Here is a 26,425-nt window from a genome sequence, read left to right as displayed (position 1 = left end):
ATCTTTTATTGCTTCTCAAAGCAAATTCACAAATCGTGTCTAAAATTTAACAAGATTTTTGTGCAACCGGGTCTTTAAGTGTTTTTTCTCAAATATTTATGTATGTAAGACATCTAATCGCAATCCATAATATTCATCAATCAATAATTCATATATTTTTGTGATTAAAGCTATTTCAAATTTTTTAAATGTAGGTAATATCCCATCAATGGTTATAGGTGGTCTTCAACTTGCAACCTGAAAAAGATGGTTATAAATATTCAAGTCAGCTAATAGAGAGTCAGGTTCATAGGAGAAGACAGTTTTGGGCTATGCCTGCTGTCTTCTTTCATTATTTTATTGTTATAATGATTTATGTTTGTCAAAAATGAATAAATAATGAAAACAGTGGGTTATTGTCAAAAATATCACGTATTTATTGTAAAATTACAAACATGTCTCAACACCAATAATGATGTCATCTCAGACACCATTGATGTGGAAACATGTTTGTAATTTTTACAATAAATATTGTGATATTTTTGACAACATCCTAGTGTTTTCATTATGGATAATATTACAATAATGTTAAAATATTCAATTACGACATACAAATACTCAAAATAGATTATGGATAGATATCACATCTTACAAACAACAGTATCTGAAGTGAAATAAATAATAGCCTAGTATGATAGATTATGTATTTCAAATATCAAGATCTCTGACGATATTCAACTGTTTATTGTGTGATGTCTTTAATAAATGGATTATCTTATCTTGCTTAGACTTGAGAAACCCAGATTTGAAACATTTCTGACCCTTTTTCTCACTTAACGATTTCTCGACGACACGACACGACAGGAAGTTCTCCGGTTGGTTGATTAGTTTGACGTATTGAGATTCAGCCAATCAGAGAGCTTCCTGTCGTGTCGTGTCGTCGAGGAACCGGTTAGTGTGAAAACGACCATCATTGGATAACATATCAATTATCTTCTTCTATATACATAAAAATGAATGTCTGTTTGTGTGTTAGTTTGTTTGTTCCCTATAGACTCAAAAACTACTTGACAGAACGGCATGAAACTTTGGGAATATTTTGTGTGAATATTGGGGATGGTTTCTGACCAGAAATTTCAATAGGGGGGCTAATAATAATTATATATTAATCTATTTTACAGACCTATGTTTTCGAAATTGTCGGCCGAGCGGCTAACGTAGAACAGGAATATGATCATGTTGTGATAATATGATTTAGCATCTAAATTTACCAGCTGTAATAAACACGTCACTCTGTGATAAAATTGTTTTCGCCCCACTTGGATGAAATGAGCTGGTTTTCGTGCGTCATATGGAGGCCGAAAATGATTGTTTTCTGACCAGGCCGGTAAAAGTTTTACGGCCCTAGGGCTGTAAAATAACCTTGAAGTCAGCTGATTCTGATTTGATGTGAACGTGTTTACAAAATGGTTCATGAAACGGAATCAGTTTATGCTTCTAGAATTGAATAAGTATTCTGCAATAACATAATATCATTTTATTTGGATGAATAAAATATAGATAAGATATATATTATAAACTATTCAAATTCGATTTTTAAAGTAGGATAGAACTTCTAACCTAAACTTCCGAAGTCAACGACAACAAGCATTGTTGACGTTGACATTCAGATTGGCCAAATTTCAAGTGTGCTAAAACAGCTGATCAAAAAACTTTTCATTATTTGTGTTCATTTTTATTCAAGAATCAAAACATTTATAATAAGATCATCTTATTGTCATTTGGAAGAATAAAAAGTATAAACTCAACCTCTTACATAATTGAACATAATCTTTTAGGTTATTTAGACAAATCAGAATAAAAAATAAAAATACTTTGACAATTCCCTGATATTCAGATTACCTCAGATTTGCTAGAGCTATGACCTTCCTGTTTTGCTTTCGGAAGTGCCTAATAAACAATTATTCTCATATTTACATTGTTTATTTTTCTATGTGGCGAAAAATAACGTTCTCACCATGGGCAAAAATGTTTTTCCGGCTCTCAATCTTTTCTAGTCCTCGGCCTACGGCCTCGGACTAGAAAATCGATTTCGAGCCGGAAAAGTCTCATTTTCGGCCCTAGGTGTGAAATATACTATTACTGGTATTAAAACGGTAGTTTTAAGCACATAGGAAGTCCGTATTGAGATATAAAATGAAACTATCGATTGTCAGATAAATTTCATGATTCACCAAATAAAGTCAAGTGTGACATGAGATACATTGACTTTTGGCGGTACGAAGTTCGCCGGGTAAGCTAGTTATTAATAGAAACTAATTTTTTTGGATACTCTTCAATTATTAACATTTCAAAATTCATCATTCATGATGAATTATTGTTTATGACAAGTGATTTTGTCATTCATTCGTGTCGTCTAGGAGCCGGTAAGTGTGAGAACGGTCGAAGATGTAAGCCGCAAATTGAGATCACTTTGAGATTTTTTCCAACTACCCTATGTCAATAAAACATTCAGAAACAGTGAGATAAATACAAATAAATGAAACTTGTTTACTTTCTTACTCTGCAATAGTAAAATTACAGATACGGCTCTCCATTAATTGGTATAGTGAGGTCCACGTTATAATGGCAGTGTTTGATTAGCAATGGTATTGCTATCCTTGTCTATCATTCAACAAAGCTGATAGTGCTAGATAGTGCAGATAGTCTCTTTCTCGCTTTGCTCTGCTGCCAGATCGTCTCTTAACAATGTAGAATTGATAATTAATTAACAAAGTATTTCATCTTAATTATGAAAATGCATTATGAAATTATTGAAAAATATATTTTCTAGCTTAATAAAATATAATTACTAATGTATTCTTATATAACTTCTTATGACACCACCCCATTCGATAGTTTTATGCAGCAAAAAACTGATACTGTTGTACTTTTTACAACAGCGCGACTGCCGGAAGGTTAAGTGAAAAAACTTCACATTCTTCGGTGTGGCGACGACCGTTTCGTGCTGGTGTTGCACATTCTCAAGCCAAAAAGAAATTAAAGTATTTAAGGTTATGAGGTAAGAGTGGGGGTGGAGGGGTGTTTTGGCGGTTGATGGAGGAGGATTTAAATGAGTTTGTCGAACTGGGTGTGGGAGGAAAAGTTGATTTGGTCATTGAGAATATTGTTGGGCTGTACTAGTTTGAATACATTAGTAATAATTCCAGTGAAAACACGTTGGATAACCAACAACAAAAATATAACGAGAATGAACCGTTCATATTAGGCACATCAATAAACCTGTATCAGCTACTACCTCCATAAATATGGAGCTACCGTCTATAGAAGGCATTGACAAGACAGAGGATCGGCAGCGTTCTTCTCCCATCTTTCTCCACTGTCATTATAACATGGACCTCACTATAGCAATATGGTATTTTTAGATTCATTCCATTTTAATTTTCTTTGTATACCAGGGTGCCATTTTATATTGTTGTCTGCTAGAAGATTGTATTTCATTTATTCTAAATAAAATCATTTTTTAATGAATTGAATTGATTTTTCAGAGTGGAGCTGAATGTAACGAGAGCTAATCGAGGTTCACCTTCAGCTGGCGAGGATCAGAATGGATCGACTCCTATGCCTCCCAGGCCGCAGAGACAGTGTGCTCGCTTCGCCTACAGTTATGTAGAGCAATCCGATGATGAAATATAAGGTGTAATCACTTCCCAGCTTCCAAAATATTGCAAGGTGCAATATTTCTTATCTATATTTTCTTATCTTATCTATTGCAATGTGCAATATTTCTCATCTAAACTCCTCAAATAATTTTTGATCGGCTTCCCAGTTTCATTTGGGAAAGATTGCAATGGTGCAATATTTCTTATCTATATTTTCTTATCTTATATATTGCAAGGTGCAATATTTCTTATCTATATTTTCGGATGCAACACGTTGCTTTTGAGAAGATACACTAGAGCATATATGTTGCTTATCGAAAGATGCATTAAAGAGTAGCTTTTCTAGTGTATCTTTTTGGATACAGCACATTGATTTTGAGAAGATACGAAAGAGCATATGTTGCTTATTGAAAGATGCATTAAAGAGTATCTTTTCGGATGCAACACGTTGCTTTTGAGAAGATACACTAGAGCATATATGTTGCTTATCGAAGGATGCATTAAAGAGTAGCTTTTCTAGTGTATCTTTTCGGATGCAACACATTGCTTTTGAGAAGATACAAAAGAGCATGTGTTGCTTATTGAAAGATGCATTAAAGAGTATCTTTTCGGATGCAACACGTTGCTTTTGAGAAGATACACTAGAGCATATATGTTGCTTATCGAAGGATGCATTAAAGAGTAGCTTTTCTAGTGTATCTTTTCGGATGCAACACATTGCTTTTGAGAAGATACAAAAGAGCATATGTTGCTTATTGAAAGATGCATTAAAGAGTATCTTTTCGGATGCAACACGTTGCTTTTGAGAAGATACACAAGAGCATCTGTTGCTGATGAAAAGATACATTTTCAAAAATGCTCGATGTTTTTGAACGGATAGTATTGTAGTCTAGTGGCCCTCCACCGATAGGCAAAGCAACAGGACCCGGACTGTAGTTACAATGGAAGTCTATTATCATAAACATAATCTTGTTAGTTTTCAAAAATTACATACATAAAATGCCCTAAAATCACTTCACTTATATGGGCTACTTTATTCAAATTAATAAAAACAATATAAAAACATTGTAGTACCCTTTTTATTTAAAACATTTCAACGAATATTTTGGAAAATGGCCAAATTAGGTCGAAACTAGTCGTTGAAATGTTTTAAAGTGTTTTAGATAAAAATGGTACTAAAAGTTTTATATTGTTTTTATTTATCAAATTCCCTCCTTCACGAGTACGGTAACGCATTTTTGGAGTCAGTCCTTAACGTTTCACATTTCCCATTCCAGCACACCACCAAGAATTGATGTGATTTCGTTGTAAACGGCTTCCTTCAACTTCTGAATGGTCCGAGGTTTGTTCATGCAAACATACCCTTGCCTGAGACGCTCCTCAACGTTTCAAGCACGTCACCTGGAATTTAGTTATTTCGTTGTGAATTGCTTCTTTCAACTTCTGAACGATGTTAATCACTACTTTGGTGATTATTGTTTCCATTTCCACCATAATAGTGATTATTGTAACCTCGATTGTTATAATATGGTCTTTTCTGATAGTTTGACTGATAACCTTGGAAATGTTTGTTTTCATCATTTCCCGTTTTAAAGTTACCGCTTTGCTGATTTAGAATATTACCATCTACATTAGACTTAGTTATAGCTCTATTTGCTTTACCTGTATTGGTTATATTTTCTGGATTCAAGTCTTTAACTTTTCGGTTGATTCGATGAGGGATTTGTTCATGTAGACCCTTGCTTTTGAATAGCCTCATAAGAAAAAGTCACATAACGTGTGAGGCCCGGTGAGCGAGGGGACCAATGCAAATCTCCATTACATGTAATCAAACAGAGAGTTACATAATATCTTGCATTGATATCCTAGCGAGTGCAGTTGTCCCGTCTTTTTAAAACCTAAAGGTGCGTACAGACTTTCGCTCTGCTCCGCAACCGAACGTCACTCCAGCAGAGCGATTGATGATCGACCGGGGAGCAACAGTGGTTCGACCAGGGAACGCGAGAAGATCTAACATCTTCCGTAACGTTCATGATGGGTGCGTGGGCGGAGCGACTGTGGTTCGATGGAGGAACGAGGGCGGTACGAGGGCGGAGCGTGCTCGGTGCGGGTTGGAAGCGCGTATATGTGTACGCAGCTTTATATCTACAGTGGGTGATCATTATCCTGGTGATGTGCTTGAGCTGGCAATGCGGAACGTTTAGGACAGACTCCAAGAAAGCGTAAATCGAGAAGGAAGGCATTTGATGGATTAAAAAAAACTAACTTGACTAATTTTCTGATAATTAACTTCCATTGTAATATTACAAGCTGTTTCAATTCAATACCTTTAGAATTGACAGTAAAAAAAGAATTTTAAAACCATCCGATCCACCTGTGCCACCCTGTATATTCCTCGAGAAATTTACCGGCTTCTCAGTTTCATTTGGAAAATTATGCAATATTTATCCATATCCATCAAAACATGAAGCTACCACTATAATCTAAAACTGAATTCACATTAATTATGTTTGCTCAATACTTTATATTGAATACAATACATTTCAATACTGTATAATTGAAAGTATTGAAATGTGATGCATTTGCCATTCACAATCCTGTAGTTAACATTTCAAGATGTTGCAATCTGGAACATTCCTCTTTTTTATGAAAGATGGTGGTTTCACTCTCATGAATCTATTATTTTTTTCCTGATTTCTACAGTGAACCTAACTTATAACGTTACAGTAAGCTACTGTAAAGGTTTTTTTGAAAGATGAAGCTTACTCACCTGAATTTGATATGGTATTCTGATTTGAACTGCTGTATTTTCATCCTAATTTCAACAGTGAACGTAACTTATAAGGTTATAGCATAGAGAAACGATAGCATAAGTAGATATCCCATGGTATAGGGCATTTATGTCGCAACTTTTACTGTTATTGTTGATTATTGTAGATTTCTACTGTTTTGGCCGGGTGAGAGTGTTTGAACGGCACAATATGAGAGACTACCAGCGTCACACAGCTTCATGGGAAAGAACTACGTGGACTATCGGCTTGAGATAATAGTAAAAGTTGCGACATAAATGCCCTAAACCATGGGATATCTACTTACGCTATTGTTTCTCTATGGTTATAGTGACCTACAGTTAAGCTTTTTATGAAAGTTTGAGTTTATACCTGAATTCGGTATATTGGTTCGAACTGGTGTGTATTAATTATTACAATAGGCTTCTAAATAGATATATGCTTTAAAAATGTGACTCACATTTCTGGTGTTAGTTTTTCTGTGTGGAAATTGACCTACTCCACTATGGCGTACCATGTTCTAGAGTAGGTATTGTTGTTTTTTTTGTGCGTATTATTAATTAGTTAGTGTTTAGTAAGTCATTAGGTGGTTAGTTGTTGTTTGAAATAATGTTTTCTATGTTCTGTCTTCCTTTGCTCATCAACCAATTGTGTACTATTGTTTTGAACTTTCTAGGATGATTAATCTGTTTAAAGATAAATCTGTTGAACCTATTTATTTATTGTTTATATTATGTTTGCTATAAAGTCTATGAGTAGGTAATATACTCACTTCAATTCCGCATTAAAAATAACCCTTTATATAATTTTATAATGCGAGCTTCTCATGCTTTTCTCTAAATAGTATGAGTGATATTCGAAAAATAAAATCCATTAATTTTAGTTCATCAGCCACTGTTGCACATATTATGTTAATAAAGAGTTGATCAGAGCAGATTATTATTTGAGATCTACAGTAATGTAAGATCAGACTATATAATATATTTATATAAAATTTATATTTGTGTCATCCATGATATGCATATTTTGTTGAATTATATCACTAATAAGTGCCGGTTGCACAAAAGTCGGTTAAATTTTAATTTATAATTAATTTAACGAGAACCAATCAGAGAAGCTTTCTTTCCAAAAAAATACCTTCTCAGATTGGTTCTCGTTAAATTAATAACGATTAAAACTTAAACGGCTTTTGTACAACCGGGCCTATACTGTAGGAAAATTTATACTACATGAAATGTAGAAAATAATATTTAATTATTCTCCCAGTTTTGTATTATTTTGCGGATATAGGTATTCCATAATTTTGGAACCAATTTCCTATCTGCATCCATCCAATGCTAAAGCAATTGATCTTATCAAAGTTTTTTTTAATCTATCTCCACTTTTCAACTGAAGCATATTATTTATGAATAAAGAAATTTATTATTATTTGAAAGATGGATTATTTATTATTATATTTTGTTCACGTTTATTATACTTTTATTAATAATCTCAATGATTCTAATAAGTTTATTATATAAAGAAGAAAATTTATACTGCATGAAATGTAGAAAATAATATTTATTGTGTCTGTCCTGTTATTGATTAGCCCTAATATATAATATATATGATCGATGTATGGATATTATTCAGTGTGTAATATTCTAGAGTATTATTAGTATATGGGTAATTTAAAGTATTATAAATACTGTTGTTTGGAAATTTAGTATAGGTGGTGAAGAATTGGGATGAAAAAGGATTTTTTAAGAAAGAAGTATTAAAAACATACCTATTTATAATGTTCAAAACTGTTTGTATCCGTTATAGAAATTGTTGAAAGAAATTCATTATTTTAACCGTTCAAATCCTTAGTTCCTTATAAAGACTTTGTACATGCAATAAGTTAATTTCAAATAGTCAAGTTCTATCTATGAATAACAAGAAAATTCTTTCTAATAAATTAGCAATATTATTTAGTTATATTTTCAATTATTTAGTTAAAGAAGAGAGCTAGAGACTAGATGTATTTCAAATTCTTTGAAAATTGATTTAATTGGAGAGGATTCAAATCTCACTAAATCCTATAAATTACTGTATATTAACATACCAATTGATATTTTTGTTACCTCTTTTTTTAGTTGTTGAAAATACTGAAGCTATATGTTCCGTTTAGGTATGAATAGAATGCCATATAATCGTATAATTTATAAGATATTATTAAAAATATTATATGCTTCCACCAGTTATTATTTACTGATAAAAGTATTGTTACATTCTATATTATTATCTTTTTATGAATAGAAATATTCACAATATCATATTATTATCAGCTCCAATTCGTTTAATTTATTCTCTCAAAAATATCCCTATCATAATTTTAGTTAATTAAGCATAATGAATATTTATAAATAATAGTTCTGATTGTAATAGAATTTATCCTCTATGATTGTACTTGAGAACTGATTAAATTTACATTCTTGTATGTTTAGAAAACGTCTCTCACTTTTTTTGTAACCCAAGCAATCTATTCAACAAAATTTAATCTATTTTGTTGATTCGTAGAGCCACGTTTACACCAGAGTTGTTGTTAACAAAATGTTTTTCTTCAAAAAAATTGTAAACTTTCTCTGTAGAAAACAAATTAAATGTTGCTTTTTTTAAAGAATTCGCAACAAATTTCTCGAAATCTCGTCAGTTTACAACTCTGGTGTCAACGTAGCTCAAGACCGCTGTTTGCGTTTAGAGACCTGCTTGAAGACATTGACAACAAACGAATTTAAAGCTAGAGAACAAACTTGGTTACATCATATAGATAAGATAACTATGAATTTTGCAGATTAAGTTTCAGTAAATATTGAATTCAGTTCATTTCAGACGGTGGTTTGTTTCTGAAGGAATCCGGCAACTCTTCAATCATGGTTAAAGTATGTTTTATTCACTGTTCATATTGCTTTGAAATTTCGTCATTCTAAATCTGGGTTTACACCAAAGTTATAAAAAAAATGTTAATAACTTAATCCTTACCTTATAGATTCTATTAGATTGAACGAAACTTGACAAACACATAATTATGTTCATCATGTGTATGATGAGATATGTTCAATCTAATAGAATCTATACGGTAAGGATTAAGTTATTAACTTTGGTGTAAATGCAGCTTAATAGAATTTAACAATTCACCGTTTTCTATAAAATGATATTTTTTGTGTATAGGCTCAAGTTTCAACAGAGTATAAAGGTTAACTCAAATTGTTGATGAAAAATAACTCATTTTTCTTTCTATACTATTTTTTTATATAAACCCTTCAATCTGAATTATTATTAAATAATGTTATTCAAATAAAATGCTTATCTACTGGATGTAAGTTACCAGTACACTATAGAGTTTGATTTATTGACACTTTTTGTAACCAGATGAATACAACCTTTTGAAAAACTGACTAATATACCGTACCCTATTGTCATCTCATCTGCTAATTTTTGCTGCTTGTCTTTCACTCTATTGAAGACTGTAAACTGTAATGTGATGTTATTCATTACTGCACTATTATTTGTCTTTGAGACAGAGTCCTAATATTCTCTCTCTTCAGTCTGTTGAAGGCTTTAGACGAGCCTTTTGCTCAGACATTGTTTTCAACACAATTTTTTCAAGTAACTCTATTTAGTAATAGATATGGTGAGTCCTTTTTCACTCTTATGACCGTTTTTTAGTGTAATATTAATTTGTATATGTTGCTACAGATGTTTCTAACCTCCGATTCAAAGAGTTGGATTTGTTTAGAAATAAAATTAATGCAGAGAAATAACAGATGACGTAATCATCTTTATGATGACCACAGTAACTGTTTTAATTTTATATTTCGAATTTTTTAGTGGGAAGTAGGTCAATATATTTATATTCCAATTATAATAATTGAGTACCTAGCTAATTAAGTTCTTACCGACATTCATTAGAACCAGCTCTTAAGCTGCGTTTACACCAAAGCTACTAGTAGTTCTGTGAAAAGTAGACCTCACGCAGTATTCTCATCCACAAGTACCTGATGTCAACTGTTTTAAATGTTAACAAACTCAGTTCACGTTTGAATTTGTATTCCATGATATAATTCATCCAGTTCCGTGATGATCTTTCTATCTGATGAAAATTAATTTTTTAGAATAAAAAATATTATAATTTCTCCAGCATTATTCAGTTTATTTGTTTATTTTTATTCACCTATTAAATTAGTTTTTTCGAATGTGAGAATATTGATATTGATGGGAACGCATAATAATACCATGACTGCAAACCAAAGACCTTAAAGCTGCGATTAGACCAAGTTTATTAAAAAAATGTTAATAACTCAATCCTTTTAGATTATATTAGATTGAACATAACTTATCATACACATGATGAACATATGTGCTTGTCAACTTCCGTTCAATCTAATAGAATCTATAAGGATTAAGTTATAACCATCTTGTTAATAACTTTGGTGTAACCCAGCTTAAAGATGCATACCTCTTTAATGTCTTTCATTGAAATTATAGACCTTATACAAATACAGCAATAGACTGGCTTCTCCACACATCTGTGTAATCACTTGTCAGCTGATTTATGATGAATAATTCTATAGTCTGATTTTTAGTTTAATATTGGCATATGAAGTAGGTTCCTTTTTCCTTTTATATTATCCTTGAAATGCAAAATTTCCAAAAACCTTGTATATACGTCGACGCGCAATTAAAAAAGGAACATACCTGTCAAATTTCATGGAAATCTATTACCGCGTTTCGCCGTAAATGCGCAACATACAAACATATAAACATTTAAACATTACAGTAAGAGAAATGCCAAACCGTCGACTTGAATCTTAGACCTCACTTCGCTCGATCAATAACTTTGGTGCAAACGCGGCTTTAGAATTTATCTTATAGAATTTTTAAATGAAAAAATGAGATTTTAAAATAAACTATTTTAATTTATGAATAAAAATATTATCTTATTTTTATTTATGGTTTTTGTACTAAAGGGTCTTTATGTACTGTACGGTATATATATATATATATATATATATATATATATATATATATATATATACTTTTTTGCACTACATTTAGAAATAATTGCAAATGAAAACTAGCAAATAGAATTGTATATTTTCTAGGGTGAGAGTGACTAAAGGGTCTTTATGTACTGTACCGTATATATATTTACTTATTTTTATTTATGGTTTTTGTACTAAAGGGTCTTTATGTACTGTACCGTATATATATATATACTTTTTTGCCTACATTTAGAAATAATTGCAAATGAAAACTAGCAAATAGAATTGTATATTTTCTAGGGTGAGAGTGACTATTACTCTCCATGCTGTAATTTAATCTGTTGAAGCTCAAAGTATAAGGACGATTATTATTGTAGAAAGCATGAAAACCCAATACCCTATTAAATTCTCTACTGTTAAGCTGCGTTTAAACCAAAGTTATTAACAAAATTTTTATTCTTTTGTCCTTAAAGATTCTATTAGATTAAACGGAGCTTGACAAACACATATGCACATCATGTATATGATGAGTTATGTTTAATCTAATAGAAACAATAAGGTCGGAAAAATAAACATTTTGTTAATAACTTTGGAAAAACGCAGCTTTATACAAGAACAACCAACTTACTACCGTTACATGCTATTATTTCATGAAATAGGCTACTTCACTATTGGTATAGGATATGCAAGGATAAGCTACTATTTATTAGTATGTAATGCAATTAAACTATTATTTGATAAAAAATAAAATGATGCTCCAATATATATTTCTATATTTGTAGAATAGCAATTTATTCAAGTCTCAGAATTATTGGTTGAGCAAAAACAATTATTTGAAATCTGGGAGACGCTTATATTTGCAGTTATATGCAAGAGGCTTTTCCTTTTCCATAGAAATCTGGTACAATTCTATAGGTTTATCTGATAATAATCATCAACTACGTACCAGTATGCACGTTTCTATATACGTTTCAAACTCATCTCTATAACTTTTCTGATCGATTCCAGAAATTCGATTACAAAGGATGTATGGCTCCAGTATTCACACCTTTCTTCAGAGACAGGTAAGGTGTTAGACAATTTTGATATCTCTTCTATAATAAAGCAACCTAGGACGGTGAGCAAGATACAGAAAGAAATAATGATGTCAACTGAAAATTTATTTCAATGTCACAAAATTCATACCGTAATCAATTAGGAAAATGTGTATTATCCCTCGGTAGGCTATACGGTATAGTACACATGAATTAAATTGATCTGAATACATTTTGAAATCAGTCATTATAAAACCAACTCTAACCTGCACCGTTAAGATCACAAATTTTTCTTCGAGAAAATTTATTGGATGTGAAATTAATTTCAACAAATTTGAGCCAATAGAATAGAAACTGCTCCTTATCGATTTTATTAGTGAAACGAACGTTAACATACATTACCCCAAAATTCAAAGGTCTACATATAGACTAGAAATTCGCTTGATGCAAATTTAACAAATTACAAAGTAAATTTTTTGTGTCACTAGGAATTAAAACTAAGACCCGCCGCAAAGTAGACCCACGCTAATCAACGAAAAGCAACCCACGCCGTGGGATGCTTTGTAAACCATTGCTAGGCTTCCCCAGACATCTGTGTAATACATGCAATAATATAATAATCTCCACTTGTCAGCTGATTGATTATGAATAAATTCTATAGCAATGGTTTACAAAACATCCCACGGCGTGGGTTGCTTTTCGTGAATTAGCGTGGGTCTACTTTGCGGCGGGCCTAAAAGTCGTCATTGTGAGGTCATTAGGCATAGGGCAAAGTCAGAAGTTTTGAAGTGAACATTCCTATCAGTTGCTAATAATTCCTATTATTTATAAAATTGAATTATATGTACCCTTTTGAAATTAATAAAATAATAGATTGAGAATTCAAAAGAGTAGGCCTACTATAATTTTATTTTATAAATAAAAATAAGTGGCCCTGATTTAATAGAATTCCTCTTAATATGCCAATAATTGTTTTCTTGCAGCTCTCTTGTAAATTATGAAATGATTCCCAAGTATGCGGACTATATGGTTTCATCTGGCATTAAAGGAGTTCTAGGTGAGAATACTTAAACAAACTACTCATTTTCAATCAACAAGTTATGTAAATAGGCTTACTAGTTATTATTGACTAGTTATAAGAAGATCTTCAGCAGTCGTTATGTAATGTCAGAGGCCCTGAAATTGATCAGTTGCGACCTGAAAACTCTGACACCAGACCTGAGCCAGCCAGGTCACTCGATATTATTATTTAAACTTTCTTAGAAGGTTTTGGAGAATTTATATTCCGTCTGGTATATCATTTTGTTGAAATTTTCAACTGAAAAGGAAATTGCTTTGTTTATTATTCTTCATTTTTTGTTTGTAAGATTTCTTTTTATAAGTGTAGCCTATTTTTCATTTTTGTTTGTTATATTTTCTGTAATAAACTCCCTTCTTCTGAGGTACCAGGACAAAGGAAAAATGAAAGGAAAAGGAAGAAGATTTTCTGTTAAACCACTTCTTTCTGTTTCACTTTACTTGAATTATACTACAAATAACTCTATTAATGAATAGAGGCTAAGTAAGACGATACGTAAATAAGATATTTAGCGGAGGTAGTTGTATCACATCCAACTAATCAGCATCATATATAATATCTATGACATCATTATAACATAATATAATATCATCATTTAAATACCATATTACCACATACCATATTATACTTAATTCTAATTTTGTATGGAGCTTCATCTAGACCTGGCAAGCCAATTGTGGAAGTTTAAAAATTTTGGAGATGCTACTCCAGTCTTGAGTTTACTCCTATATTCCTTTTACAAGCCTACGTTTCATTCATAGGTATACCTACTACTCATAAAAGGTAAGACTGAGTGTCTGATAAACGGTTATTAGAAAAGAATTATTCGTTGTCGGTTATCCATCTTGTTTTCACTACAAATACAATGGTAATATTATTACCATTGTATTTTTATAACTTTAGTGAATAAACACTCACATTGGTTCTTTTGGTGTGGCAAAAGAATGTGACACACCAATTTTTGCCACACCAAAAGAATGTGTGAGTGTTTTTCACTTTAAAGTTATAAAAATACAATAGTAATGAATTACTATTCATACCGGGTTCGATTCCCGGGCTGGCAACTAATTTTTGGATAGTAGTTCTCATCGAATTTCCATCTAGCTGTTAACCCTGTTGTCAATGTCTGCAGTAGCAGAAGTCTTCGGGGTAATTTGCAGCATTTATTTAGGATTTTCGTTAAATAATAATTAAGTAATGAATTATTTGTGGACTCTGACCCTCAGTTTCTGACATCAGGTCTCTGAAATCCCTCATCTTTTATAGAATGTTTGTAATTTTCTACTGCCAACGATGATTAGAATCTTAAGGAATTTGAGAATCTGGGGGGTTTTGTGAACAAGCTAAAATTTTTTTAAATCTTTTTCACTAATCGTTAAATCTAGAAATTTTATTATCTGTCCTTGAACCACTCCATAGCAAATTTAACAGAATTGATATTCTTACAGATATTGATTGTAAATATGACTCATAAGTCTTCATGTGTCTCCTCTTTTATTGATTCAACTAGCTGGCCCGGCGAACTTCGTACCGCCAAATAGTTAATATATCTCATGGCAAACTTTAGCTGGATGCGGCATTTTGCATCCAGGTGCTTCTTGCTTATTGGTTGGAATGGAAAAACTCGTCACACAAACTGAATCGGGCATTGCGTGGAACGGTGTGATAAGACAATCTTCTCAAGATCAGCACTTTGACGAACTATATTTTTATGAAAATCATCCAACAATCAGTATTTACATTCATATCTCAATATGGACTTCCTATCTGCTTAGTTAGTTGTGCAGCAGTTTGTATTTTTAGATATAGTTGAATGCAGCTTGCTGGGAAATTGAATGGTATATCTCCTTGCTGCTGAATTTCTTCTTCTTCTTCTTCTTTTCCTTCCCCTTATGCCGCTAAGCGTCGGGTGCCTCCAGCCATTTCTTATATTGCACTCTATCCTGGGCCATCCTCCTAACGTCCGTCATTGTCTTTCCCTTTCCAGCCGCGATACTCGCCACATACTCGCTCCATTCCATCCGTGGTCGTCCCCTGCCTCGACGTCCCTCCGGTCTTGCTTCCTGAATTTTCCGTGCAAATTCTGAATTTACAGCATTTCGAGCTCTACGAACAAGTTTGGACGTCGTTCGCACCGCGGCATTATTATTAGAATTAAAATGTTGTGAATCAGTAGAAAGAAAATAGAAAACAGATCTACCGACGGCTGTTGGATGACGCAATGATTATAACAGCTGATTTTTATTTCTGAGTGTGGCAAGCTCACAAATCTTCTCTCATGAGGATTACATTATGTAAAATTTTGAAGGACTCTAGGAAAGAGTCCTGAAGTCGGATCATAAATTTGATAGGCCATAAACCTGCTCCTGAACCTAACAAACACAACTAAGAAAAAATCATCAAATTCGGTGCACACAGAAAAAAGTTATTGAACGTCAAAATTTGAGGCTCGATTTTTATTTATACAAAATCATTATGAAAAATAATTTGGGGGAGGAACAACAAATAGGCGCAGCCCAAAACTGTTCCTCCCCGAATTTTGATTCATTAAAATAGTCCAGAAAGTAGGTTATGTTTTCTTCACTTTATAAAATTTTGTCCAATTTTCTCACAAAACATTTGAAACAATTCATTTTGAATTTTAAAAGAAACTTAAGTTTCAATGCACTAAGGCTAGGCACACACCAGTTAGTCAAGACAAAACAAGACATCATCAGACACAATACTTCACATAGTTGCTTATGACGCAACACACACTGATTAGTCATTGCAATTAGACATGTCTTCATAAGCAACTATGTGAAGTATTGTGTCTGATCATGTCTTGTCTTTTCTTGACTAATTATTGGTGTGTGCCTAGCCTGATAAGGCATCATTTTTGATTAGAAAAAAAGACCACACTGAAGATGATGCCTTAGTGCATATTGAAACTTGAGTTTGGCTCAAAGAAATTATGTGGAACTGGCAATATCGTTTTTATTTCGAACGAAATTGAAATGATGAGAATGGTATACTTTGCTTATGCTCAGGCCATCTTCCAATATGGGATAAGAGTATGGGAGGGAGCTCTAAAGACCCATTTCAGACAGATAGAAGTAGTAATCCATAGACACGTTATCAGGGCTGCACTTGGCAAACAAAGATCTCTCTCTCGCTCTCTATTATATAGCGAGTTCAAAGTACTTAAAATTAGACAAATTTTTGTAAAGAATTTAATTGTGTATCTGAATAAAAATAGAAATCTGTTCACAGCTCATGTAAAAAAGTACAGTTTTCGTTCGCCTACCATTTTTCCTGTACCACGAACGGACCTAACTGTGTATAGGAGGCAATTTGATCCTATGCCATAAATTAATCAATTGTATACCTGAAAATTTTCTCATGAACAGGATCTCAAAGTCAACTTTGCAAGTAATAGAGAATTGGATAAAATTGCAGGGTGAATTCAATAATATCTTGTAGTAATTGAAAACTACTGTACCTATATATGCTTTTCAATTTTTCTTTCTCCTTTCGCTTTTCATCCTTCTTTCTCTTCCCTTCTTCGTCTTCGCTCACTCGATCTCTAATATTTATCTAACATTTTTGTAAACAAAAAAGTGTTTTACATTTTCCCTTACAAGCTCTATCAGTTTACTACTATGTACCTATGCCAGCGCACAAACCAAGGTTTTGCTGGCTTTGTCAGATAGAAAACAAGTTATTTTTAATTAAAGAGTTTATGTGTTATTGGAATCTTATTATGTATTTCTTGCTGGCCTATTATTTTTATGATTCATAGTCTTCATTGTATTGTTTTCAATTTGACAAATATATTTGAATAATTTGAAAAAATAATTTGAATTTCACCTTGAAATGTTTTTAATTCATACAGTTCCAATTGTGTATGTTTTAGTGAACGGCTCGGCTGGAGAAGGTCTGACAATGTCGATTGCAGAGAGAAAGTCAGTGTTGGAAGCTTGGATGGTTGAGGCCAAGAGATGCAAGCTGGCTGTCATGGTACAAATTGGAGGCATCTTGTTGAACGGAGCAATAGAACTGGTAGTTAGACTAGCTTAGTCTATGATAGTATTATTATAATAAGCCATGCTTTTTTCAAATAAAAATTTTCATCCACAATACAAACAAATTGAGGGTCCTGCCAAACCCGAAGGTTTATCGACGGGTGACCAGTTACAGAAAACACGAGTTACAAAAGATAAATGAGTTGTTTGTAATCCATTTTGTTTTCACTATTATTATTAGTAACGTATCGTATTTAATAAAACTTTTAAGTGAAAAAACACTCACATTTTTAAATGGAGTAAATATAAATAAACTTAGAACTAAATAAATATTACTTCAAAGGTTTTAAGTATAACATGAAAGAAAACAAATACAAATTACAAAAATAAAATAAGAAATATACATCAGATTTTGATAGAGTGAATTAATAAAAAAGGGAAAATAGCGGAAATTTATTAGAAAGGAGTGGAATAAAAAGGAAAAGGGAAAAATTGTTTTACACAAGTAATAATACATTTTTATCGTTGAATTTTTTTCAATAAATTGTTATTATAATCGAAGAACGCTTTCGAACATGCATTTGATAACGCTTATTTAACAACAGTCTATGAAATTTTATTAAAAACTGCAAGCGGCTAGTCGAAACATGTCAAGAAGTTCTTAGTCTGTTATGTCATTTTAATCTGTCAATTTTTATCAATTCTATGTTAATTTTATCAGACCATACTAAAGCCACATATTTGTCAATTTGTCATACAGCGTTCCCATCCTAGTCATGTCCTATATGTCTGTGGTGTAGAGGAGTAGTAGTGGGAAAATCGTAATATATGACTGGCATTACCTTTTTGGTTAGGGCTAAACTTAATTTTTGCAAAAATCCATGATGATTTCGCAAAAGCTCATAGATATTGTATAATTTATGGATTTAAAGGAAAATGCTTAACTCCCAGATTTGGTTGATATTCGGACTGTGGATAGAGGTTGACCTAACGAGTGTTGTGCTATAATATGAGACTTTTCGCTACAATACAGGGCGAGTTATTCACTGAAGCATAAAATCTTTCCACAACTCTCAGATCAGAAAAATAACTCATTTTTAACTGCTTGTAACTTAACTCAAGAATAGGAATGAACCTCGACAATATGATGACATATATTATTGTTCCTCTCGTCGAGTACTATATCATTCCAGAGAGTTTGGGCAATTTTAATTCATGAGCATTTTTGCAAAAATCCATGATGTTTCATTCATGGATTTTATGGAAAATGATACCTAATCTCCCAGATTTGACTGATATTCAGGCTATGGTTAGAGGTCGACTTAACAAAATGTCGTGCTATAATAAATGAGACATTTCGCTACAATACAGAGTGAGTTATTCACCTGTAACATAAAATCTTTCCTCAACTCTAAGATCAGAAAAATCACTCATCTTCAACTGCTTACAGTATAACTTTAGAATAGGAGTGAATTTCGACAATGTGATGACATATTATTGTTTCTCTCGTCAAGTACTATTATTCCTGAGAGTTTGAGCAATTTTAATTTTTGGCAATTTTTTTGCAAAAATCAAGAAATAAAAAATAGAACGGATCATCTAAGTACCGCTTTTAAATATTTTACTCTCAATATGTTTCAATATTAATGTCATTTTCATTTTAACACTTAAAAATCTGGTGTGGCGCACTCACACAACTTTCCTTGCCGTTATGAAAATTGATCATCTGACGCTAGTGGTCACGCGCATCTCAAGTCTACTATTCTGAGATTTGAGCCAGCTGGTGACAGGACAATAACGCTGGATACACACGAGATCTGTTATCTCTTCATAGTGAATGATTTAATAGAATCAACAGTTTGCAATTGGATAATCACAATTTCTCGAATTTCGAGCTTATTTTTAATTTTAGGTGAAAACGTTACTGAACATTAATTGTAGAGATTCTCATGCTCAATCTTTGCCACTCGAAATTTTTTGTTTAAATTGTATCTGAAGCCTGATAATTGAGAATCTAAAATCAAACTTTGCATAGATGGGGCGGAGCTCCTGAAATTTTTACAGATATGGGACTTGTGGCAGTTGATAGAGCTTATCGATGACTATTTTAGGTATAACTTTAATCAAAATCGTTGGAGCCATTTTCGAAGAAATCGCGAAAAAACTTTTTTGACAAAATTTTCGCCATTTTAGCCGCCATCTTGAATTGCATTTGATCGAAATTGTTCGTGTCGGATCCTTATAGTGTAAGGACCTTAAGTTCCAAATTTCAAATCATTCCGTTAATTGGGAGATGAGATATCGTATACACACACACTCACACAAACACACACACTCACTCACTCACACACACACACACATACACACACAAACACACACACTCACACATATACACACACACAAAAAAACACACTTTTTAGGACTCAGGAGACCTTGAAACGTATAGAAATTTAGAAATTGGGGTACCTTAATTATTTTCGGAAAGCAATACTTTCCTTACCTATGGTAGTAGGGCAAGGGAAGTAAAATTACATCAATTTTAAAACATGTGAGTAGAAATGTTTGAAAAGTGTACTTGTATTAATTTATTATTTTTTTATTCAATGGTTCACTTGTGTTACATGCACCATTCTAGGACGTTGTTGTCATGATCGGATCGGAGTGGGATCCTAAGGCTGCATGACTGGTGTGTCCCTGACTTTATTCACAATATTTTGTTTGAAATTTATAAATCAGATAGTAAACTTATCATGTCCATTTTAATTATATCAGTCTAATTTTCATATCAAAATAATTTTTAAAGGAGATTCGGTTTCAAATTTGAGAAAATTTATTGAATAGAATAGAATATTCATTTTATTCAACAATAATACAGAAAATATTCATACAGTTGAATAACGTCAGGAAGATTTACAGTCAAAAGCTTTATAAAAGATAATTCACACGGCAAGTTATTATGTAAATCATACATTAAAATTACATTGGCATACATAAGTAACATTGAAACACACTACATTCCATTTAAAAATTCGTCAATACTATAGTAACTCTTATCAACTAAGAACCTATATAAGTCTGTTTTAAAGGAATGCGTCCTAGGATTTAAATGAGTTGGCAGCCTATTCAATAATTTCAAACCAATATAACTGGGCTTTTTCTTATAAAGAGAAAGTCTATGATACTGAACACTGATATTATTTCTATGCCTGGTATTATGATGGTGTACATTTGAATTTGTTGTAAAGCTGTTTATATTTTTTACCAATAACATAATCACTTTATAAATGAAAATACAAGGAACTGTGAGAACTGAAAGATTTCTGAATGCATCTCGGCAAGTGTGGTTAAAGCCTAAACCTGCTAAGTATCTTATTGCCCTTTTCTGCAAAATAAATATTTTATTTATGTTCTGCAAAGTTGTAGCTCCCCAAAGTTCAATGCCATGAGAAATGTGTGAATAAATCAATGCAAAATATAGGTCTCTTCCCGTGTCTAGGGGTACATAGCGTATGATGTTTCGCAGGACAGATAAATTAGTACTTATATGGCTGGCAAATTTTTCAATATGAGCATCCCAAGAAAGGCTTCTGTCAATTACCAGACCTAGAAGATTTGCTTCTTTGACATGTTCTACCTTTGAGTCTCCAATATTAATGACCGGTTCAAAGAAATAATTTTTAAAACCAAATTGCATATATTTACTCTTATTTGGATTGACTGACAAAAACGACTCGTTATAATATTGAACAATGAGGTTTGTAAGAGTGTTGGCATTTATTTCAAGTTCATTGAGGCTCTTATCATTAAACATCAGGGTTGTATCGTCGGCATACAGAGTACCAGTTGTTGTATGATTACAATAGAGAATATAAAGTGTATATTGAATGTTTTCAAAATGTAATTTGAACAAACCTGTTTCCTTTCTAGGCCAAGCATGCTGAAAGCCAAGGGGTTTCAGCTTTACTATGCCTACCAGATCTATTTTATAAGCCGAGTAATGGCACTGACCTTGCTAACTATTTGAAATTCATTAGCAATGCAGCGCCTAATACTCCACTGTTGTATTACCATATTCCATGTTACACGAGTGTCTACAGTAAGTATATTTTCAAATATTTGAGAGTACTGTGACCTTAGAGAAAAAAGTAGCATAAGAAGATATTCCATGGTATAGTTTGTTCGAGTTCCAAATTTCTAGACGATTTTCGTTAACTTAAGCCGATTACTGTTGACTACTGTCTATTATTACTGTATGGTTGGGGTGAGAGTGTAAGAACGGCACAGTATGAGAAACCACCAGCGTTACAATCTTCACCAAAAACAGCTGCTAGGACTATCGACTTGAGTTTAACAGTGAAATTTTCAACATAAATGAGATGCTATCTCTATTATAGTGAGGCCCACGTTATGATAAGTGTTTATTTTTAAACATAGGTCATAATTATGCTAGTCTTTTTATTGCTTTATAATATATATATATATATATATATATATATATATATATAGTAAATATATGTATGTGAATATATGTATATTAATAAAATACATATTGTATTTTGAGCAAGTGTGATGAAATTTATTCTATTCTAATATTTTATCTATTCTAATTGATTATTTTAAACAAGAATGAACAGTTAATATTACATCAGATATCAGTAACCTCTATAGAAGACAGTGGCAAGGCAGCAGTGGATAAAGATTGGAAAACAGAGTTGCCGATTCTCTGCCTTGCCACTGCCTTCTATAGAGGATATCTGATGTAATATTAACTGTTCATTCTTGTTTAAAATAATAAATTATATTCTATTTGTCAATAATATATAATATTATATATTATAAATATATACTAAATATTATGTTAAATATTAAATATATATATAATTATATATTAAATATTATGTTTCCGGTATATTATTCATCAAAGTAGAGACTTGATGTCAAAATCGAAATCATATGAGTGTGGAAACGACCAATAGAAATAATTAGGGCCTACCTAAATGAACTAGAATTTATCACAGAAAGCAGAGCTTCTTATAAATCTTAATAACTTGAAATTTTCTTATGAAGGTATCTCAACAAGTAAAGCTTTCAGATTTTTCTTGAAATGAAATTGAAATTTATTTGCAAAATAAAATATTAGTCACAAACATCATTAATAGAACATTAATTTTATAAATTGATACATCATACAAAACTGTACAGTAAATTGGATTTCCTTCCAAAAGAAGAGAGCCTTGAGTTTTGGCAGTGAGTCGCACGATAATACTAGAATATAATAAACATTTTGCTTACATTACCGTATTTTCCATATATAACCGAAACTCATATTTATTTACATGAGAACATAATCGAATGTCGTATAAAAGTTCAGAGTATAGGAAATTATGCTTGTATGTATAAATGAAAAACAAAAATGAAATTTATAATTATTATTTAACGAGAATCCTAAATAAATGCTGCAAATCACACCGAAGACTTCTGCTACTGCAGACATTGACAACAGGGTTAACAGCTAGATGGAAATTCGATGAGAACTACTATCCAAAAATTAGTTGCCAGCCCGGGAATCGAAACCGGTACCTCCCAATTGCTAGTCAGGAATGCTTACCCCTACACCAAACTGACAATCTCTGGATAACAGCGCTCATTTTATACGAAGCCAATATTTAAACAAGCCAACATTTTATACGAAGCAATTGGGAGGTACCGGGTCCGATTCCCGGGCTGGCAACTATTGGATAGTAGTTCTCATCGAATTTCCATCTAGCTGTTAACCCTGTTGTCAATATCTGCAGTAGCAGAAGTCTTCGGGGTGAATTGCAGCATTTATTTAGAATTCTTGTTAAATAATAATTATATATCAATTAGCATTTGAATAAATGCGTTCTCTATTTAATTCCATCTGTAATTGGTTGCCGCTATGGCTTCGTATAAAATGAGCGCTGTTATCCAGAGATTGTCAGTTTGGTGTAAGGGTAAGCATTCCTGACTAGCAATTGGGAGGTACCGGGTTCGATTCCCGGGCTGGCAACTAATTTTTGGATAGTAGTTCTCATCGAATTTCCATCTAGCTGTTAACCCTGTTGTCAATGTCTGCAGTAGCAGAAGTCTTTGGGGTGATTTGCAGCATTTATTTAGGATTTTCGTTAAATAATAATTATATATCAATTAGAATTTGAATAAATGCATTCTCTATTTAATTCCATCTGTAAAAATGGAATTGATAAGCTATTAAATAAAGATAATAATATGTAAATAATATATATAGGTACTACTTGAGAGTAGTAGAATGAACTTACTTGAAGAACCCACTTGATACTTTAAAAGATATATAATAACTAGAGAATATAGAAAATGTAATATTGCCACCATATTTGGAAAATAGTAAGGGAGTACTGAGGACCTTGAGGTTTTGTGAATGAAAGTCATACATAATTTAGCTCCTGGGTTTTGGAAGATTTTGTGTTATAAATAGTCACGGATAAGTACAAATTTTGTATTAATTTCATTATTAATTGTTTCTTGATCACTTTTTATCATTTTGTTTTAGATTTTAATTCTTAATTCTATTTTATAAGCCAAACATCGTTTAGAGGTTATTTTGAGGTTAGGTTTTCGAGATTTAAAAATAAACATAGATAGTTTACTTGACTAAAATTATAACCTAATTAAAATCCTATCATTTATAAATCAATTATTATTATTGCAAGTAATATAATTTCTTAGATAGGAAGATGAGCTCAAATAGAACACCGAAGGTTATTAATAGAAATGTAAACATTGCGGGAGTACTTACGCGTTCCCAAAACCAAAATTCAAAAACGCCAAAACCAAAAACCCCAGTTCCTCAAACTACTTTAGCCGAAAAAGTTGCTCAACTACAAAGTAGCCACACTAATTTAAAAACCAATTAGAAGTAACTCTAAAAACGTCTGAGGAAGAAAGGTTAGGGATGGTAGAAGAAATTAAATCTTTGGAACTGATTATAAAATTACAAGATGAAGACCATCCCAAGTAGCAAAACAATATTGTCCCAATATTGGGAAAAATATTTTATCAATATTGTTACAATATATAAAAAATATTGGTAAATATTTTTAAAATATTTTAAAAATATGTTTTTGAAACGATTTTCATTTTTTTGAAAATATTGTAGCAATATTGCTCAATGTTGGGAAAATATTTTATCAAAATATTGTCAAGAGGAAGATAAAATATTGTAGCAATATTTTCTCAATGTTCAGAAAATATTTTACCAAAGTATTGGAAAATATTGACAAAAGGAATATAAATATTGTAGCAATATTGCTCAATGTTCAGAAAATATTTTACCAAAATATTGACAAAAGCGAAATAAAATATTGTTGAAACAATTCTCTTGAATATGTTTTTACAAAACATTGAAGAAACAATGTTCTGACATTTTTTACAAATATTGCCTTAAAATAGAATTATTTTCTCAATGTTTCAACAATGTGTAACTTTTTTAATTTTGTGATAATGTATTCGACCTTTATTAAAGGAAGGGATTTTGATGGATGCAAAATAGGTTCGGGAATTAATTCAAGTAAGAACAACAGTAATTGTTGAGTAATAAGAATTTAATCAATTCATAATAATTCTCCTAAGGCCTCCAAATGGAAAGCCAAAAATATTTTTAGAAAACATGGAGAAGCTTTTAGACTTTTTACATGGACCTGAATTTAAACATTTTCAAATATTTATAGGAGGTGACGTAAATTCTGAATTTGATGTTAAGAAAAACCAATGGAGCACAACTGAACTAATAAATTTTCTAAGACAGCACAATATGATTTATTCGAATAGCGAGAATACTAGAGGGAATGCCTGTCTGGACAACATTTTCACTAATGTCAGGAATGCTGCTACTACCAATAAAGTAGTATCATTTAGGGCCGGTTTCCGAGCTCGGGATTTGGCTAAGTCCTAGACTTTAAACAGCTGGAGTCAGAAAATTAAACACTTGATAAAATAAAGAGAAAATAGGGTAAAGTTTCAGCTATTTTGAGTTATTTAGAAATGTTTAATTTCGTCAAGTAAAAACGTTTCAAATTATAGAAATGAGAAAATAAAAACTGCAACTACTGTTATAAAAGTTGCGACTACGCCCCTTTTTGGAAAGCTAATTTTCTGACTCCAGCTGTTTTAAGTCTAGGACTTAGCCAAATCCCGAGCTCGGAAACCGGCCCTAAATGATACTACTTTATTGGTAGTAGCAGCATTCCAGACATTAGTGAAAATGTTGTCCAGACAGGCATTCCCTCGGAAACCGGCCCTTAGTCACCCACCCAGAACATAAGTTCTTGACAATTGAATGTCATAATGATGCAACGGTTGTATGAAGTCGTCATTTTAAGATAGTAGTTACTAGACCTATTAATAAGGACAACATATTTAGATTTAAGAATCGACTGTAAAATTGTGACTGGTCTAATTTATTATATGGAAATGAGCTGTCTGCTAATGATGCATTTCAGAGATTTTTTCATCAGTTCACTAAAGCATTACTTTATATAAGACTCAAGCACGAAAGAAATGATAACTGGTACACCCAGTATCTGTCGGCTCTTAAGGAACACTTATTGTTGCTGTTAACTATACATGACAAATATCAAACTATAGATAGTAGACCAGCTTATATCAAATGTAGAAATGAGTATAACCATAGAGAAACAATAGCGTAAGTAGATATCCCATGGTATACGGCGTTTATGTCGCAACTTTTACTGTTATCTCAAGCCGATTATTGTCGATTTTTACTGTTTTGACCGGGTAAGAGTGTATGAACGGCACAATATGAGAGACTACCAGCATCATAAAGCTTCATGGGAAAGAACTATGTGGACTATTGG

The 26,425-nt window shown here is 32.2% G+C and overlaps 1 protein-coding gene across 3 annotated transcripts in view; it reads left to right on the top strand.

The window, feature by feature from the left end:
- The first annotated feature begins 7,139 nt into the window (after positions 1-7,139).
- The window catches only part of LOC111055228 (N-acetylneuraminate lyase B), a 50,148-nt gene continuing 30,862 nt past the window's right edge, over positions 7,140-26,425 (top strand). For 2 of the 3 annotated variants that reach the window (XM_039420375.1, XM_022342393.2), the window contains exons 1-5: positions 7,140-9,333; positions 12,445-12,500; positions 13,454-13,527; positions 17,444-17,589; positions 21,480-21,648. In XM_039420375.1, the coding sequence (XP_039276309.1) occupies positions 9,325-9,333; positions 12,445-12,500; positions 13,454-13,527; positions 17,444-17,589; positions 21,480-21,648 (454 nt within the window). In that variant the 5' untranslated portion in view covers positions 7,140-9,324. Of the gene's footprint in view, positions 9,334-9,684; positions 10,086-12,444; positions 12,501-13,453; positions 13,528-17,443; positions 17,590-21,479; positions 21,649-26,425 lie in introns of those variants that run through there. The other variant, XM_022342396.2, reaches the window with a different exon arrangement.

The sequence above is a fragment of the Nilaparvata lugens genome, chromosome 2 (assembly GCF_014356525.2).
Source record: "Nilaparvata lugens isolate BPH chromosome 2, ASM1435652v1, whole genome shotgun sequence".
NCBI classification, from domain to species: domain Eukaryota; kingdom Metazoa; phylum Arthropoda; class Insecta; order Hemiptera; family Delphacidae; genus Nilaparvata; species Nilaparvata lugens.
The sequence above is the reverse complement of the archived record's forward strand: the minus strand, read 5'-3'. Positions and strand labels throughout refer to the sequence as shown.